Source organism: Pseudonaja textilis, chromosome Z (assembly GCF_049901715.1).
Source record: "Pseudonaja textilis isolate UNSWEBS1 chromosome Z, rPseTex1.2, whole genome shotgun sequence".
Lineage (NCBI taxonomy): Eukaryota > Metazoa > Chordata > Lepidosauria > Squamata > Elapidae > Pseudonaja > Pseudonaja textilis.
Window position 1 is genome coordinate 135,371,039 of NC_142008.1, and position 14,622 is coordinate 135,385,660.

The 14,622-nt window shown below is 40.5% G+C and overlaps 2 protein-coding genes across 5 annotated transcripts; one reads left to right on the plus strand and one right to left on the minus strand.

The window, feature by feature from the left end:
- The first annotated feature begins 456 nt into the window (after window positions 1-456).
- Window positions 457-9,759, plus strand: LOC113443471 (uncharacterized). 4 transcript variants are annotated; one of them, XM_026711713.2, is made up of 12 exons: window positions 458-641; window positions 757-868; window positions 2,065-2,158; window positions 4,191-4,245; window positions 4,523-4,663; window positions 5,031-5,191; window positions 5,322-5,420; window positions 5,636-5,781; window positions 6,478-6,652; window positions 7,751-7,860; window positions 7,941-8,025; window positions 8,190-9,759. In XM_026711713.2, exons 1-12 carry the CDS (start codon window positions 518-520, stop codon window positions 8,244-8,246), a joined length of 1,359 nt encoding a protein of 452 aa, XP_026567498.1. In that variant the 5' UTR covers window positions 458-517; the 3' UTR covers window positions 8,247-9,759. The 4 variants fall into 4 exon arrangements, with proteins under 4 accessions (XP_087771704.1, XP_087771703.1, XP_026567498.1 ...); XM_026711712.2 differs by having other exon boundaries at window positions 459-641; window positions 7,748-7,860; XM_087915578.1 differs by lacking the exon at window positions 7,751-7,860 and having other exon boundaries at window positions 457-641.
- Window positions 9,760-9,817: 58 nt separating this feature from the next.
- NUPR1 (nuclear protein 1, transcriptional regulator) lies at window positions 9,818-13,098 on the minus strand. Its single transcript, XM_026711714.2, has 3 exons — window positions 12,903-13,098; window positions 10,871-11,023; window positions 9,818-10,440 (listed from the first exon to the last, which is right to left on the minus strand). Exons 1-2 carry the CDS (start codon window positions 13,003-13,005, stop codon window positions 10,881-10,883), a joined length of 246 nt encoding a protein of 81 aa, XP_026567499.1. The 5' UTR covers window positions 13,006-13,098; the 3' UTR covers window positions 9,818-10,440; window positions 10,871-10,880.
- Between the last annotated feature and the right edge of the window lie 1,524 nt (window positions 13,099-14,622).

The window sequence follows — 14,622 nt, forward strand, 5'->3', positions numbered from 1 at the left end:
TCTCTTTAGAGAGCCCTTTAGATAAAATATGAAAACAGCAACTGTTTGCACTACAAAAAATAATATTCGGGCAATCGCAACTACCTTCATTAAAACGATTCATATGACTTCTAAAGACAAAGAAAAAAAAAACAGGAAGAATAAGAGGGCCAGGACCAATTTAAATGCAGTGTCCCAAACGACTTTATGTTTGCACATTTGCATCCTTTATTCGCACTAAGCGTCCCCGAATAAGCGCAGTAGGGTGGGGAACCGTAAATTTCTGCAGAGACCATTACCACATAATCAATCCCCTTAGGTCCAGACTGCAAGGCTAAAATCGCGTTCAGTGGCTACGAGACTTCATGGGAATTGTAGTTCTGTGAGGTAGTACCGCGAGACGTCGATCGAAAAGTACGTTTATGCGCCCGCGCCCCGCCTGTCCTCCCGTGAAATGCCTTTCGGGAGTTGTAGTTCTTTCCCTCCCTCTTCCCAGTCGCCTTTGCTGCTTCCGTTGCCGGTTTCGCCGCCAAAAACTATGCCAGGGAGCCGGGGTGGGAAGCCTCGGAAAGCCGCCAACCCCATCGCAGGGGTTGGGACGGAATCGGTGACAGAACGAGTCCTCTGCGAGGCCCACTCGCTTTATGTGCATCCGAAGAATGGTGAGAGTTGAGGAGATAGGTTGGGGGGGCGGGGAGGGAGGGCCCGGATCTTTCTTTTTGGGGAGGTGAAATAACACGCCAAGTGTCAGCCATAACTTTCCCCCTCTGCTTCCAGGTTTGGTGTACATAGGAGAGCGTCTGGGCCTGACCCTGCTTCCCCCTCGCCGTAGAGTGACTGTCATGGTGATGGGCAACCACAGTGCTGGGAAGAGCAGTTTTATCAACTGGTGAGCTGAAGGGGAATGCCAGAAAATGAATCAAGGGAAGTCAAAACTGGGAATGGCATCATTAGGACATGGAACCAATGGGTGTTGATATAGGTGCAGGGCATTATGGGCAAGTCCAAATGGAGAGGGTGATACGGCACGTGGCATTCTGGGAAAATTCTAGAAAATTATCTTTAGTACAGGTAATACTTGACTTATGACCACAGTTAAGTCCAAAAGTTATGCTGTTAAGTGAGACATTACTTAAATTAATTTTGCCCCACTTTACAACTTTTTGTGCCACTGTTGTTAGGTGAATCAGTGTTGCTGTTAGTAATACTATTGATAAGCAAATCTAGTTTCTCCCTTGACTTTTCTTGTCAGAAGGTCACAAAAAGATACAAAATATGACCCTGGGATACTATAACAATTATAAATATGAGTCAGTTGACAAGAGTTTGAATTTTGATCATGTGACTATGGGGATGTTGCAACAGTCGTGTGAAAAATGATCATAAGTCACCTTTTTCTGTGGTGGTGTAAGTTTGAATGGTCACTAAATGAACCATTATAAATCAAGGACTACCTGTACAAGAAATTGCATGTATCCTGTAGGTTATGGAGTTTGGGAGAGTTCAGCTGTTGCAGAAATTGTTGCTTCTAATTTATTTTAACTATAATTCTGGTAAAAAAAATGTGAAGTTTTTGTTCATTTGTTTCCATCTGAAATTAAGAAGGTGTATTATATTGGGGAAAAACTTCCATTTAAGTTGGCAGTCTGAAAAGCTGAACCTCTCAATAGCTCCTCTGAGAAAAAGATTCTCCACTCTTATACTTCTGTCCAAGTTTATATCAAAAGAAGTGATTAAAGGCTACTGAGAAAAGATGCATAAACAAAATGAATATAGTTTGTCAATTATACTGAATATGATCTGGAAGATATTTATATTTTTACTGGCTAGTTTTAAAACAGGGAGAGGAATTGTAATCCATAGACACCTAAATTATTGTGTCATTGACACAAATGATGCTGTTGTAACAGACAAACAAATGGGTGTGGAGACACTTGTAGCAATTTACCAACTCAGGACATTTCAGGAAATTGGCTCTGGATGTGTAGTAATACTTTACTTCCCACCTTCAGTTCAGATTTGGCCATATTTTGCACACAAAGAAAAGAAAGATTCTACCTTGGTTTTCTTGATATATTTGTGTAGGTATGTGGAGGAACACATCCAACGTACTGGGGTTGCTATTGAGACTCAAGGCTTTACCTTCATCACCAGTGGAAAGAAGCGAGAATCTCTCACGGTGAGATATACAGAGACACTCATTTTTAATATAACAGTGCATGTATCTCTGTTATGGCTATTGCTATTTAACCAGAAAGACTTGTCCTTCTTCAATATGCCAGCCACTGTCCATCCTTTTAAGCAGTCAATTGTTCTCTCCTCCAGTTTTGTTTTACTTGTTTTGTTTACCCATCAGCAGCCAATCAACATGCAACTATTGAACAGGCTTACATAAAGGTATTTAAAAGTTCCTCTCCCCACCCTTTTCATTTCCCTCCCCCTTAAAAAAGCTTAGGTTTCTACTAACTGCTGATGTTTTCTTCCTGTGCATGTGTAGTGCAGATTTGGTTGGGGAGCAATAATTTTACGGTAGCTGTCTTAATAACAATAAGCAGTAATAAAGAATGCAGAAAGTTGTGTTTTACAACATCTGGATGGCCACAGATTTCCCTCCACCTATACCGGGTTGTGCAACCTTAAACACTCAAGAGCCATTTAGACCCATTTCCCATAGAAAACACCAGAGCCACAAAACCTGGATGGGCACGGCCAACTTGACATCACGCACTGCTACCCAGTCATATGATACACACCCCAACCATGCCTACCCAGGTTTTATGGCTCCCAGTGTTTTCTATGGGAAACAGGTATCTGTGTGTATGTGTGTGTGTGTGTGTCTTTCCCCCCCCCATCTCTCTCTCTCTGTGTGTGTGTGTGTGTGTGTGTGTGTGTGTGTGTTCCCTCTTGAACCATTTCCAAAAATAGGTGAAGATTGGGGTTTGGTTTTTTTGCTGATGTTATTCTTTCTTCTTCTTTGGGTGCTTTTTACCATATGATTTTAAGTTTCCCAGACAAATAAAATTCTTTCATCCCCCTGCTGTGGCTCTGTCAATTGAACCCATCACTGGCTGGCCCCACCCCTCACCCTTCCCTCTCAGTCACTCCTTGCCTGGCCTGAGAAGGTAAGGGCGATAGCGGGGGATGGAGACTCACTCCATATTCCAGAGCAGGAGCGAAGTGCCCCTGTACTTGCTTCATCTCACAGGTGCTTCTTCCAGCCCTTGTTGGTGCTGCACCTTGGTCACTCGGGGAAATGCATGACTTGCTGTCTGTCCTAAGACGCATTGTAATGGGCTCCAGGAGGAGGAGGGGACACTGTCTCCTCATTATGAAGCACGCTAAATTTATCTGCTCCACAAGGCACTGTGAGAGCGCAAATTTAATTTAGCCTGCCCGCTGCTCTCGTGACACCTTGCGCAGCACAGCTAAATTTAGCAAGCTTCACAATGGGGGAGACATCGTCCACTACTCCTCCTGAAGCCCATTATGATGCTGAGCATCAGACACATCTGGGCCAGGCCAATGTCTCGGGGCAGAAAGCAAGTCATGCATCTCCCTGAGTGGCCAAGGTTCACGTAGCACCAGCAAGGGCCAGAAGAAGCACCCGCGAGACGAGGCAACTACCAGGGTGCTTTGCTCCTGCTCTGAAATATGGTGTCCCCCACCATCACATTTACCTTCTCAGGCCAGGTGAGGAGTGACTGGGAAGGGAGGGTGAGGGGTGGGGCCAGCCAGTGGTGGGTTCAGCCGACAGGGAGCCACAGCAGGGGGACAAAAGAGTTGCATGCGGCTCTGGAGCCACAGGTTGCTGACACCTGACCTAGACTCTGCGGTGAGTTTGCTTGTGGTTTAGAGCAAGCATGTGACTTGCTTCCTAGGGTCACGTGTTATTCAGATGTTTGGACTTTCATACATTACTTTAGAAAGGCATATTTTATGCGTCCAAAAAGGAAAATGCATGAGACACAATAAAATTAATATTTAATTAATCCAGTTGCAATAAGTTGCACTTATTTTGGTCCTGGGCCTATCTAGCTTTTGAGCATACACACTGGCATTCCACATAAAAGATCAAAGGCAGCCATCAGCCTTGAAATAGTTGTGCACAATTGCTAAATAGAACTTGTCTAATGACTTTAAAAGACATCTGCTACAGCCGTAGTAATATCATGTATGCTAAAGCCTTCTGTTCTTCCACTCCTTTCCTGCAGGGCAATGCTACACTCCACCTCTACCCTCATTTTCAGATTTTGCAGAACTTCAAAGGTTAGTTACAGACTAAAGATAAATCAAGGGTTGGCTTTTAATTCAGAACAGTATTGTGTGGTCTGAATGAGTATTGCCTTTGATCAGGAAGCTGACATTTAAAAGTTGGGGTAATTGATCATTGACAGCTTGCCTGTGATAATTCATATCAGTAATGAAATTTGAAGTATGGCCTCTGGTTTTAGGATTATTAGAAGGAAAATATTGTGTCTGTTATCTGTTAATAACAAGAAGCTGTTAGTAAATTTTAACATTCTGCTCTTTATCATTCATTTAGGAGTGCCAGAATACCTGAGTACTGAGATTTGTACCTCCAAGCAGAAACAATTTCCTCTGATCACTTTTCTTGATACTCCAGGCTTGGTAGATGGTGATATGAAATACCCTTTTGATGTGGAGGGAGCACTGATCTGGTTTGGTGAGTATAACTTCAGGAAATAGTCTTGGTTCTTGAAGAAGGATTCTATTACATTGGAGCCTGGAGCCTCAGGAAGTTTTGAAAATATGTTTCTCAAGTCATCCTAGCCCTCAAAATGAAATAGATGTGCCTGAAAAAAGTTGAATCAGAAGATGGATTAATATAGGTAACCCAGGAACGGTTTCAGTCTTAGCAAAAATCCTGAAATAAAATATAGGCCTGGTGATGGGAGAACACAATTTAGCATAGGGCATTTTCTACTGTAGTAGCCCTTAGCTTGAAATAGTCTACTGATTTATTATTTCTGTATGAATTTTCTCCCCGTGTTATATAGCATCCTAACTCCACCCCTTGTAATCTTGTTCAGGCCAACTCTGCGATCTTATCCTGGTCTTCTTTGATCCCATGGGGCAGGCTCTTTGCAAACGGACCTTAAACATAGTGGAGAAGATCAATGAAGAGCACGGGGACAAGTTACACTTTTATCTGAGCAAAGCTGATGAGGCAGGCTCCGAGGGTGACCGGCAGGTAAAAATCTCCCATGAATAATGGGCACAGATTGGGATGGGGAATGGTCCTCTCATGGAACAGAAGGAATTAAGAATGGCAGTTTATAAAATCATGTTTGTATGTGTTTTTTTTTCTTTTTGTCTGACAGCGGGTGCTGATGCAAATTGTTCAAGAACTTTGTAAACGCCCTGGCCTCAATAAATGTGGGTTTGACATGCCTACAATTTACATTCCCAACCCCAATAAGGTGAGCTATAAGCTTGGAATTATTTTAGATGTAAGAGTGAAGAAGAAGCCATGATTAATCCAGGCTTCTGGAAGGATGGGTGAGCCTTGGGATGGATGGAAGAGAAGAGCTTGTTGGTCAGCATCCTATGAGGATGCGGAAGAAATTGGGACTGAAAATAGAATGCTGATAGGTTCTCTGCAAAATGGTGATATACGTTTTCACTCCGCCCTTAGCCAAGTCGGTGCGTTAATCATATTGAGGCAGTCTGTCGCACAATTGAGAAGACCATCAGCCAGACTGTGCAGAATACACTCAATGCCCTGGAAAGGGATTGCCGGCTCATTGAAGAGGCCACACAGCATTTGCTAGAGGATGACAAGTAAGAACATAGCATTGTGGGAGTGGGAGTCTTGACATCTGAGAGGCCCTATCATTTACAACAAAAGAGGGATGGTAAATCAGATCCCAGGTAGAAAACTGGGTATGTGAATTTGTGTGTAAGATGGCAAATTGAGTCACCTTGTGGCGAGATGGGTGGCAAATAAATTTAACTAATAATAAAAAATAAAATAAATTGAGAACAGAGTGGAAAATCTTGACAGCTATTGAGAGATAAATGATAGATTGCTATGGAAGGAAAATTGAGTAGAAAGTGAGTAGAAAAAGTATTGAAAGCATGCTGTTAAGCTGTTCACTTGACCTATCTCAAAGGATTGTTATGTAATTTATAGCACAGTCTTGCACACATTTACCCGGAAATAAATTCCACAGAAATGGAGCATTGTAATGAATTGCAATGTAGACTAATAATCTAGATTTCTTTAAAGGATGGCTGGTCACATATTCAACTATTTCAAAGGTAACTAGGATTGGAAGGTTCTGGCTGCTGATCTTTACTTTAAAAGGGGTGACAAGGTTATAGTTAGAGAGAGAAAAAGTCCTAGGAAACTAATATCTGCGAGAGTGTTGAAGATAGGCTGTTTCTAGGGGAATGCAGGATTTAATGCTATTTAGCTAAATTTCTTCCCAAATTCCATACGCTGACTTCGCTTTTTCACTTTTTCTGTTACTCAAGAGAGGCCAGAAACAGCAACTTCCATGCTTTCTTTCGTGGGATACTTCTGGGCATAGCGGGTTGCCTATTGCCTATTTTTCTTCTTCTGGCATTGTTATTTGGCACAACGTTTGCTCACGAACTGTGGACCTTGGTCCTGGGGGAGAAGCAAATCCAGACCCTGGAACTATACACAGTGAGTTCTTTTGTGTCTGTTTCCTAGAGTCCCACAAGCACCCTTTTCTCACTTTAAAATACCCCTCACGCCTTGCATAGAAAAAATGGTCCTGGAAATTGAATTCCATAACCTTAGAGTCTCAGCTTTCATGCCTTGAGGGTATGGGAAACAGGTTTTTCTAGCCTTACATCCACAAAGCAACACAAGCTGATAGGTAGGGTTTTAAAACATGCAGCTTCTAAAAGCTATAGAACGAGAGAATGAAAAAACAGCACAAAACCCAAGGAAAATGCACCAATAATGAAGAATGGCCTGCTATTGCAAAATTCAGAATCCTGGATTTCTTTTTCTTTCTATCCTGTTGGTTTTTTTTTTTTTTTTTTGCAGAAGAAATATGTAATAATCAAATTTCTAATTCTTACAGCAATAGAAATAGAAATTAAAGTTTGCTGTAATTAGAACAGATGATAGCCTTTATAAAGTTTTGGTTATAGCTGGGGAACTTAAGAAACAATCATTTAGAGAATGCCTATTTGTCACAGGTACTTGCTAACTACTTTAATTATAGTTAAAATGTATACTAATTATATATACAGGTAATCCGTGACATGACCACAATCAAGCCCAGAATTTATGTTGCTAAATGAGAAATTTATTGAGTGATTTCCCATTTTACTTTCTTGTTACACTTGTTAAGTGAATCACTTCAGTTGTTAAATTAGTAACAATTAATTACTTGAATCTGGATTCCCCATTGACTTTGCTTGTCAAAATGTCACAAAAGATGATCACATGATCCTGGAACACTGCAACCATCATAAATTAGTCATCAACCTTCCAAATGTAAATCACATGATCATGGGGATGCTGCAATGGTTGAGCATGTGAAAAATGGTTATGTTTACTTTTTTCAATGCCGTTGTAACTTCAAACGGTCACTAAACGAACTCTTGTAAATCAAGGATTACCTGTATATTATTGCCATAAAATTTAGATATTGTTGGTAGAAATGTATTTTTTATATTATTATTTTCTTAAAAGTGTAAGTGGATATATTTATGTTTTCCTCAGGTAATATCAAGTATACCATTTATTCTTAATCCCACTTTTCAGCAGCCAGTTGCATCATTCTGGAGACTTGTCCCTGAAGATCAAACCTTTACTGTATTTTTTGGTCTCCTCTTCCTCTCGATTCTCTTCCTACTATTGGCCAGCTACACTCTCAGGTAACAGCATTTCTGTTTACCAGGAAGTGTTGTTCACTACACTTCTTATAATGTTCCTTTGTCTCTTTTGTCCCACTTAGAATGAAGCCCACTCTCTCCAAAAAACAGAAGCAGCACTTGGAAGATCGACGGGATTACGTGGTGTATGAGGTCTTGGCTAAGAAGGTTAATGCTTTGGGAATTTGGGTGGGGAGGTTTGAAGTTGTGCCGTAAGGCCTGGTACCTATTCTGTAGGACCCACGTGGGCGGGGACATGAGTCCTGCTTGTATTCTGTGGTGGCTGGGTTGACTAGCGCAGCAAATTAAAAAATTACACTTTTTCTCTGCAGAGAAAGCTCTATGAGGAATACCTTCGACAGAGCATTGGTGAGCAGGACTTGAGCTGAAACCAGCCCATTCTGACGAGATTCCATGCCCCCCCATCAATACTTAGAGAAGAGTATTTACAACAGCAAGCTGTGAAAGTCCAGTTGATCCAATCCAGTTGCTATCTCTTTCATGTTAGTTGGATAGGGATGGCATCCTGGGCCCTTTTGAACTGCGACTAACCATACCTCTAATATCCTACATCTGAAAGGATTGATTTACTGATTATATTTTTTTGCTAATCTGTTTGCTGCCTATGGATAGAATGATGTTTTCAGACCTTATGAGGGGACTGTAGCGGCAAAGACCAACTCTGCATCCAGCTGAACTTGGCTCCTGGTTTTAGGGATGGTAGAGCCCTGCCCGATGTTAAAATATAAAACTTTATAAATCAGTGGTCTGCTTTTTTGGCTCCTATCATAATAGGCAAGTGTATTTGCATCAAGATGTAACAGGAACAATTTCTGGATTGCTGCCTTAGTCGCTCAGTGATCTAAAGCGACAGTTCACATAAGTTCATTATGCTAAGCATAGCATAATTTTATCTGTCATTTGTACGTATATACCTCATATTTGTAAATGTGCCCATATGCTACAGGCATGCAGCTAACTATTCCCTTCCATTTCATATGAGCAAGTGCCTCTGTGTAACCATCTCTTGGGAGTGAAAGATGGGATATGGCTCCTGGTAGCAATCTCTTTATTGTTTGGCCATAGCCCAACCAATGCCAGTACAGTACTTAACACTGTGAGATTTTCCCAGACCTGTGACCTTCTAGGCTTTATAATTTATTCAGCATCCCGTGGAACATGCGGGGAACCCCAAGCCAGCTTTTCCTCCAATGCCGGGAAATATTCTGAAAAAAGGCCATGTTTTGGCCAGTTCAGCTAACTTGATCGCACTGCACCGCATGCATCAGTTTTGGGATACTACCATTATCATGGCTGTATCTAGAAACATTTTGCTGGCTCTTCAGAGATGCTGTGTATTAAGTCCTTCTGAAGTTGGACTTCAGCTCCCATCAGCCTTAAGTAAAATAATGTAGCTCATGATGTTATAAAGGAGACATTACTTTGCAGAATTTTAACAGGGTCCTTTATAGTAAGTGCAACAAAAAAAATAAAACATTAATTTCTTTCTTCAGTTTGAGCAATTTGGGGATAGAAAAACAGTTGACCCACATTATCCTAGCTCTGGTAATCCATTAAGATAATTTTCGATGCTCTTTATTCCCTGTTCCCCCTCAAGTTGTTGGGGGGATTGATTTGCATTATCTTTGCTTCTCTGCAAGCTGTCTTTCATCTTGTTGGCATAAGCTTCTGGAGAATGGCATAGATGATGACAAACCAAGTTAAATATTTGCCAGAGTTATTTAACATTTATTAGAATGCATCTCTTCTTGAGGTATCGAACTGACCTGAAATTAAAGAACTTAATTTTTATGCCATGTGCACCAGCAAATACTGCCAAGGTACTTTGGGAGGATAGCGGGAGGGGTTTGAGTATTTAATAAAAGCTTATTGTAAAATCTGCCTCAGTTTCTTTTCTGTTCTCACTGTGAATATGCTTCATTTCAAATAATTGCGAGAAAACAGTTAAGCTGATTTTATTTAGCATGGAAAAACACAAACGCACATCTTAAGGAACTAAGAGTTGAATATAATGCTATTCTCTCTATCCCAATATAGGTTTTTCTTGATCCACTCTCCTGCTTCCCCAATTTATGTGAGGTTAACATTGCCACATTTCCCCCATATTATAAAATTTACTACATCTCATTTTAAAGAGAAAGAAACAAATTGGGTTACCATTAATAACAGCATTTATAGATAAATCAATTCCCCTTCTCTGGATAACTTTCAAAATGATTTAAGACATCACAATATCCTGACTTTTTTGATTGGGGAGGAACATTGAAGAAGAAAAAAAAGCAAGCCTAGGACAACTATTTGCTTTTCCAAACCTAAGTGTACAATCATTCCATTTGCTTTTCCAGAGTGAATAATTATTAAGGCATGGGTTCTGCCCCCTGATGGTTTTGGGATGAATTGCAGCCTTCACTTTCACTCGTTCCTGATGTGAGCCATAAGGCTATCTACCATCTTCCGTAATTCAAGGAACCACCAAATTACACGGCGTCCATCCGTCAGTCTCCGTAGCCTCGTCGACATTGCCATGGTGTCTAGATCCTGAGTAGTGAACCAGATTCAGAGCTAGTGAGAGAGGAAAGAAAATGCTGAGTGGTGGGTGCAGCTTCTACGTAGGGAGGGGGAAAATGTTTATATCCACTTATGTGAGCTCCAAATGGCTGATAAAAATGGTTTAAGAAAGGGGGGGGGGTCCAATATTAGGAACTTTTAAAACTTATGGACTTCAATTCTCAGAATTCCTCAGCCAGCATGGCTGGTTCAGGAATTCTGGGAGTTGAAGTCCACAAATCTTAAAATTTGCCACGATTGGATAGTCTTGGTTTAACAGAATAAAAAATGCATTGCATTTAATATGTGGCTGTATATCCTTTCTCTGCAAGGAAAGCAGCTCCTCCCAGCTGCTTTTTACCAATTTCTGTCAAGTGACAATCATTTGAGTTAAAACTCTTGACATCAGTGGAGCTATTTATTGAGCCATACACTGGCTTCTCACCTGCATTTTTTCATTTTTGGGAGGTTGTCGCCTTTCGCTTCTGCTCTGTGCGTTGCAGCTTCAAAACGATCTTGCGCTCATGGCCACCAGGATTTGGGCGATTTGTATGATCCTCAGCCTCTTTCTTGGATCGGCCTTTGCGTGAAGAGCCACCTAGGGATACCCCAGAACAATGGTTAATTACTTAGGGCCATTGAAACTTGCTCTTGTGTAAATCAAGGAGTAATCAACAGTTTATTAAATGTTGAACATCAACTTCAGCCTCTCTTGCCATCTATTAAGCAAAGTAGGAGTAGCAAGAAGAGCTGCAGGATGTCAAAAAAAAGTTGAGAAGGCAGCCATCACCACATAATCAAAACTACTCCTTTTTACATGCATTGCATGCCACCTTTATTCCCTTTGCAATCAGTAACCACTTGAAAAATAATGCCTTCTCTTTACTGTCTTAGCAAAGAGTAAGAAATGTGAAATTCTGGTTTATAATCTTCAGACCCCGTGAAAAGTATTCTAGCTCAGTAGAAAAACAGAGATACCAAAATCAAATGTTAAGATAATTATTTTTAGGCTATGTGGTTGCCACTCTCTACAAACCAATGGTAATTTGAGGAAAATGTTTTAGAAATGAAAATAATAGTTTGAGCTTTCCACTAAAATGAGTTGTCAGGGCTTGTTTTAGGCCATCTGTAGTAGGCATGTGCCTAGATGAAAAATTTGGCTGGAACTTTCTGATGTGCACTCGAGTTGATATTTCTTTGGCTTCTTCTACAGTGCAAAAGCAAATTTGGGAAGCTATAACTTTTTTAAAAAAATGATGGGATGAAAAAACAGGCTCACTATTATTTTTTGGTTAGGAATTCGTCAACTCAAAAGATGGTGGTTACTGGTTTTTTTTTCCAGGCACTGGAGCTAAAACATAAAATTATGTATTTTTAGCAAAGGCGGGTTTGCCAATCATTGTGGGAATCATGTGGCAGGCACACACAGTGTACGCAGTGCCAGCAGAGTCCCTGATCCTAAGTGTCTGTGGATATAAGACCAATGTGGGATTTTTAACAGCTTGTAGGTGAATAAGAGAAAAACCTAATGAATCATTTGGCTAATTAACCCACAATGCCTAGATTTACATAAAATACTAACCAAATCCAAGAATCTGGAAACAATATCTTTGTTCACAAATTTTGTGAAGTCATGATTTATGTAGCAAACTATACAATTGTCAGATCATGAAAGCTAAGGTATGTTGGCTCACAAGATTTCAGAAATAATTCAATATGGATTATCATGCAAGTACTTTCAACCAACTCCTTGGTGTATAGTAGAGCCAGAAGTATTTTTCACCTAGATTAATATGTATTATGTATGTATGTATTAAAGCACTTTTGTAGAGATTGCCATTTCTGTGTTATGGGCGTGGTGGTGTCCATGTGTGAAAGTGAAATCTGACATCTAATCGGAAAGACAAATTCCGGATTAATAATTTCAGAACAAAACTAGACCCGTCACATCCTGAACAGAATAACAGAGTTGGAAGGGACCTTTTCCACTGATCGTTAATTTGATTAATTTCACGCTAATACTGTTTGCAAAACAGGCAACCTCGAGTGTGTTTACAATCTAAACACAGGCATGTCTGTAGGGGGCGTGCATAAGCGCACCAACGTGTCTATCGTCCCTGTCCTATTGTTTCTTCTTTATTCGTATCCATTTCAGGTATTCATAGCCATGCTTATACCTATATACTTGCTTGACAAATAAATAAATAAAATAAATGCAACTCAAGTCACAATGTAATGTACATCTGACGTCACCTATCTCTCCTCCTCCTTGCCACGCCCCACGGGTGTCCTAGCCAACATTAAGTGACGCCACATCCCACCTAACGCCCAAGCTGGATTTTTTTTTTCATGTGGCCTTTTTTTGGTTTGTTGATCGGTCCCTTAAAACTTACGCTTTTAAAAATTCTAATTTGCTTTAATCCCCCCCCCCCCAACTAGCTGGATCCCACAACTGGCAGGTGTGCCAGCGTACCTACCGCTGTATCTGTCGGTCAAGCTGTAGAAATCGTATTGATCAAAGTATTCCACCTCGAAAGCGGTCGGGCGCAGCTTCTCGGCTTGGACGAAGGAAGTGGACATGATGAGGCGTCTCTTGCTCCCAGATGGCAGAGAAGACAAACAGGGCGATGAGGCGTTTTGCAGCGACAACCGATCCTCCAAACTTGTTTGTTTGGGGGAAACTGGATTTCTATGTATATATAATATCTCTGGTTTTCCGAGAACGCCCACAATTGCATCAGCCTTTCCCACCCCTTAAAGCTGCAGGCTAGAAAACAGCCCAGCTTATGCAATGGCTGATAAACAAATGCCAAGCCAATACTATATTGGAGTCAGACAATTGTCCACAGCAAAGGATGAAGCAAATAGCTTATTCTTAGCATATGACTTCAAGGTTGCATTAAAACCTTGCTTGAGAACAACAAAAGGCAAAAGGCTTATACAAATAGTGCTGATACTATCTCAAGAGTTTCTGCTTTTGAATTGCTGTGAGCTATGTGGATTTGTCTTGCAAATAAATGAAAACAATCCTCCATGTGCTGTGTGCTTGGGCATGTATGTCTACATGCTTCAGGTGTTACTGCCTTTGGTGAAAATAGACATCACTCATCACGTTTTCAATATGTATTCACCATTCCTTAGTGTGGGCTACTCACTTGTTAAGGGGAAGGGGCTAGGGATATATGAGTGGTCTTCCACAAGGGTAGCTTTATTAGAAACAAATATCAATTTAAAATCTGTGTCATCTTGAGCAAAATTATTCTATTTCCTATACTTTTGAAAACAAAACATGTGAAAGATAGGTTGTGAATTGTAAAAGTGTTTTTGCTTAAATGTTATTTGAACTTTTTAAGTTTCCCTGTATAGAATGAAAAGCATTCATTGAATTATCCTTCTGAGCTCAGAGTTTGGGTTTTGAGCCTACCATAGTCTTCATTTCTGTATTGCTGATAAATGATGTTAGTAAATATAAAACATGTATGCATTTTTCATTTTATGCAGAAGGATGTTAATAGCAAAATATTTTATATGTTTACAGACTATGAATGCAAACACCATGTGGCTCTGGAACACTCTATGATCATGAACTACAACTCTCATCTTCCTATCATGAGTGCTGAATGGGACTGGTGGCACTTTAAATCCAAGTCATCAAATTCCTTGGCATCCTTCAGTTGTCTTCCTCTTATTGTGATAGTCCTGTCACTAGGAATGTCTGCCCCCCTAGACAGCGATCCCTTGTTTGCTGCTTTTTTTTTCTTTTTACATTTTCTATTGGCTGTTAAGATATTTGCCTTGGTCTGGACTATGTCCAAGACAAACAGATGGAATCACAAGGACAAGCTTAGTCAATGTTATTGCTGAGCTCCAAGGTGACTTACTCTGAGTTTTCCTCTCTCTTTTCTTTTCTCACCCCCTCCATCAGGAACTGTTCAGCAATTTTAAAAAGTTTGTTACTGCTTTCTCTAGTCTAGGTATTAATTTGGGCATATCAAATCTGGGTCATTTTGGGTAGTCCCATGAAAAGATAATTTGTGATAAATCAACTTCTGAATTCAATAGAAATCTAGAGTCCAGGGGCACATATATTTTGTTCCCAGTGCAAAATAGTCATGATGCATCGATTCCTTTTATTATATAACTGAACAAATAAACAGTTTGATCAGGACATAGGGAAAAAAGAAAGGGGGACATTCT

Bases quoted from the DNA above. Each gene is read 5' to 3' on its own strand.
- LOC113443471 (XM_026711712.2), top strand. From the start codon at position 518: ATGCCAGGGAGCCGGGGTGGGAAGCCTCGGAAAGCCGCCAACCCCATC. The intron at 642-756 runs GTGAGAGTTGAG...CTCTGCTTCCAG, and splicing joins TTATGTGCATCCGAAGAATG to GTTTGGTGTACATAGGAGAG. The intron at 4,246-4,522 runs GTTAGTTACAGA...TCATTCATTTAG, and splicing joins GATTTTGCAGAACTTCAAAG to GAGTGCCAGAATACCTGAGT.
- NUPR1 (XM_026711714.2), bottom strand. From the start codon at position 13,005: ATGTCCACTTCCTTCGTCCAAGCCGAGAAGCTGCGCCCGACCGCTTTC. The intron at 11,024-12,902 runs GTAGGTACGCTG...GGGTATCCCTAG, and splicing joins CTTGACCGACAGATACAGCG to GTGGCTCTTCACGCAAAGGC.